General features: G+C 35.2%; 1 protein-coding gene across 1 annotated transcript in view; it reads left to right on the forward strand.

The window, feature by feature from the left end:
* Positions 1–2,500, forward strand: part of LOC137635497 (uncharacterized) — a 9,142-nt gene that overhangs the window by 2,694 nt on the left and 3,948 nt on the right. The window contains exons 3-4 of the mRNA XM_068367956.1: positions 976–1,096; positions 1,731–1,946. Of these exons, the coding sequence (XP_068224057.1) occupies positions 976–1,096; positions 1,731–1,946 (337 nt within the window). The remainder of the gene's footprint in view (positions 1–975; positions 1,097–1,730; positions 1,947–2,500) is intronic.

The following is a 2,500-nucleotide window of genomic DNA, read 5'->3' on the forward strand; positions in this document are numbered from 1 at the left end:
CAAAAGTCTTCAATCACTCAATGAATTCTCTGACCCCACAAAAAAGTAATGATGCAACCAGGAAATGAGAAAAAAAATCTAATTTATTGGTGATTACTTTTTAAAAAAACAATTCTTTTGTGAAAACTTTCTTTAGCTTTCAAAGTTAAATATTTATTTCATTTTGAATCAAAGAAGAAAATTTTCAAGTTAACTTTGAATACAGAAGTTAGTTTATTGCAAAATCACTGTCAAAAAGGGTCTCTTAACGGTTTAAAAGTCATTTATGAATGGCAGAGGCAAGGGACAGTGACAATGCCCTAGCAGGACAATGCCCTATGCACATTTTGGCACTAGTTTCATGCAAATTGGATAAAATATGTTTTTGACCTATGCATGGTCTTGAACATTGACCCAATAACTTCCAGAATATAATTAAATTGTCGTTGGATCATGGCTAATCATCCCACCAAATTTTATGAGATTCGGTCAATACTTTTTGAGTTATGTGAATCACAAACATAACACCTATGATCCAATCACTCAAAAAATCTAATCAAATTGTCCTTGGGTTATAGCCAATCATTCCATCAAATTTCATGAGATTCGGTCAAATAGTTTTTGAGTTATGCCAATCACAAACGAACAAACATACAAACATAAACAAATAGATACACGCCTATCAAATCATGAGCCTTCAGAACGAAGTTGACAAGGTAATAAAATTCTTTCTTAAATGTTCTTCCATATTTCAAATGAATATTCATACTCACTTTTGAGCTACCAAACACTCAAAGAAAAAGACCATTTCTGTACACTGCTGTTAGTTACATCATTAAGGTATTTTCTGCTTCTAGTTGTTATTAACTGATAAGTAAAACTATAATAAAATTGGTTTACAATTGATCTTTCTAACAGGCGAATGATTGTTAGCTTAATATGACAGATATATCTAATGTTGTGGAAAATTTCCAATGCAAAGTCTTTCTTTCCAAGGGAGTGGAAATTAATCCAGGCGACAAAAGATATACAGTAGAGTGGCGATATGCTTTAAGAATTAGAATCACGAGCACGAAAAAGACCTACTGGAGATTTTGTGCCAACATATACGAATGTGGTGAGTCCATTTCCTTTTATATTCTCTTTTGGAAAGCCCACGATTTCTATATATTTATAATAATGTATCATGAAATTAATAAAATCCCAATGTTAATCAAAAAATTATTTCAGTTTTATTTCTACGCTTGTGATACTCAAAATACCTAAGAATGTATACGGCAGACAGATCTTGTAGTTCCTGTAGTGCATGTGGTTTCCTTGTGTGAAAGGACCAGGAAAACAGCTATTAAAGTAAAGTCGAATCAAGTATCGTCATTTGGACTAACAACAGAGCAAACGCATCTGTCCCATCCTAATATCTCGTGTTTTTCATATTCTTTCTCAGCTCACTTTCTTAGTAACATCCATCTCCTTGGCTCTGCGATTTGATTTGAGCTATGCTGTTTAACCAGTGGGGATACCTTAATGTGGTGAAAGTGTTTGAGTGTATCTAAGATCAGCAAAGCTGTACTAGTCAAGGCCACCAATACTAGGTTGGTTTAATGTGAGCGATCAGACGAAAATCTACCGCCATCACCAATCCGTACTGGCTAGCGTGATGATGAAAACTGGCCTTTGTCCTACTGTGGACTAAAAACTGCTGCGTTTTTTTGTTGTTTAAGCTAAGCTAATCTAACCAAACTCTATTGCAGATCTTCCAGCACCAGTTTACCCTGCAGCTGAATTTTCTGTTGTTTCAACAACAACACAAGGCAGCATTGTCTCATCCACTGTCCCAACAAGATGCACCCGAAACTCTGCTCTGAACTTCACATCAATAGTTTTACTAAGTATCTGTTGTGTGTCGGTCGCGATCGTGATAGGAATGGCTGTTTACATCATCCGAGGGAGAAGAGCTTCACTTAATGGTAAATATTTGCTGTGAATAAGGCTTATTCTCTTTAACACTAACGATTATCACCGTTTCAAGTGGACATTTTCTTCTGCTGAAGTTGAAGATTTGTTTAACCCTATCTTATAGACAATTCTGTCATATTATATACACATTCTTTAACATAGATAAGTGATAATACAGCCAATAGATATAGCCCTATAAACATTCCTGACTTTCACATAATCACAGAAACTTACAAGCAGCGCAATCGGAACAACTACACCTTTTATTTGACGGCACAAGCGGTGGTTGAGAACCCAATGCTGAGAGAAACCTGATTTTTAAAAAATTAGTTTCTGCCAAAATTACTGCCAGATTTCATACACAAAATATTAAGGATTCAAATCAGGCACAATGTTTTGTATACTATCAAGTTAAAATCAGGTTATGTTGTTATTGAAAAAAGGGGTTTCTCTAATGGTCCCACAATCTGTCTCAGGTACTCTGAAACCTTTAACCCTGTGATGGAAAAAGACAAGTATTCCGTCTTGGATGCTGCAGCTGAGAGAATAGATATCTGTTTCCTAA

This window comes from Palaemon carinicauda, unplaced genomic scaffold, assembly GCF_036898095.1.
Source record: "Palaemon carinicauda isolate YSFRI2023 unplaced genomic scaffold, ASM3689809v2 scaffold131, whole genome shotgun sequence".
Taxonomy (NCBI): domain Eukaryota; kingdom Metazoa; phylum Arthropoda; class Malacostraca; order Decapoda; family Palaemonidae; genus Palaemon; species Palaemon carinicauda.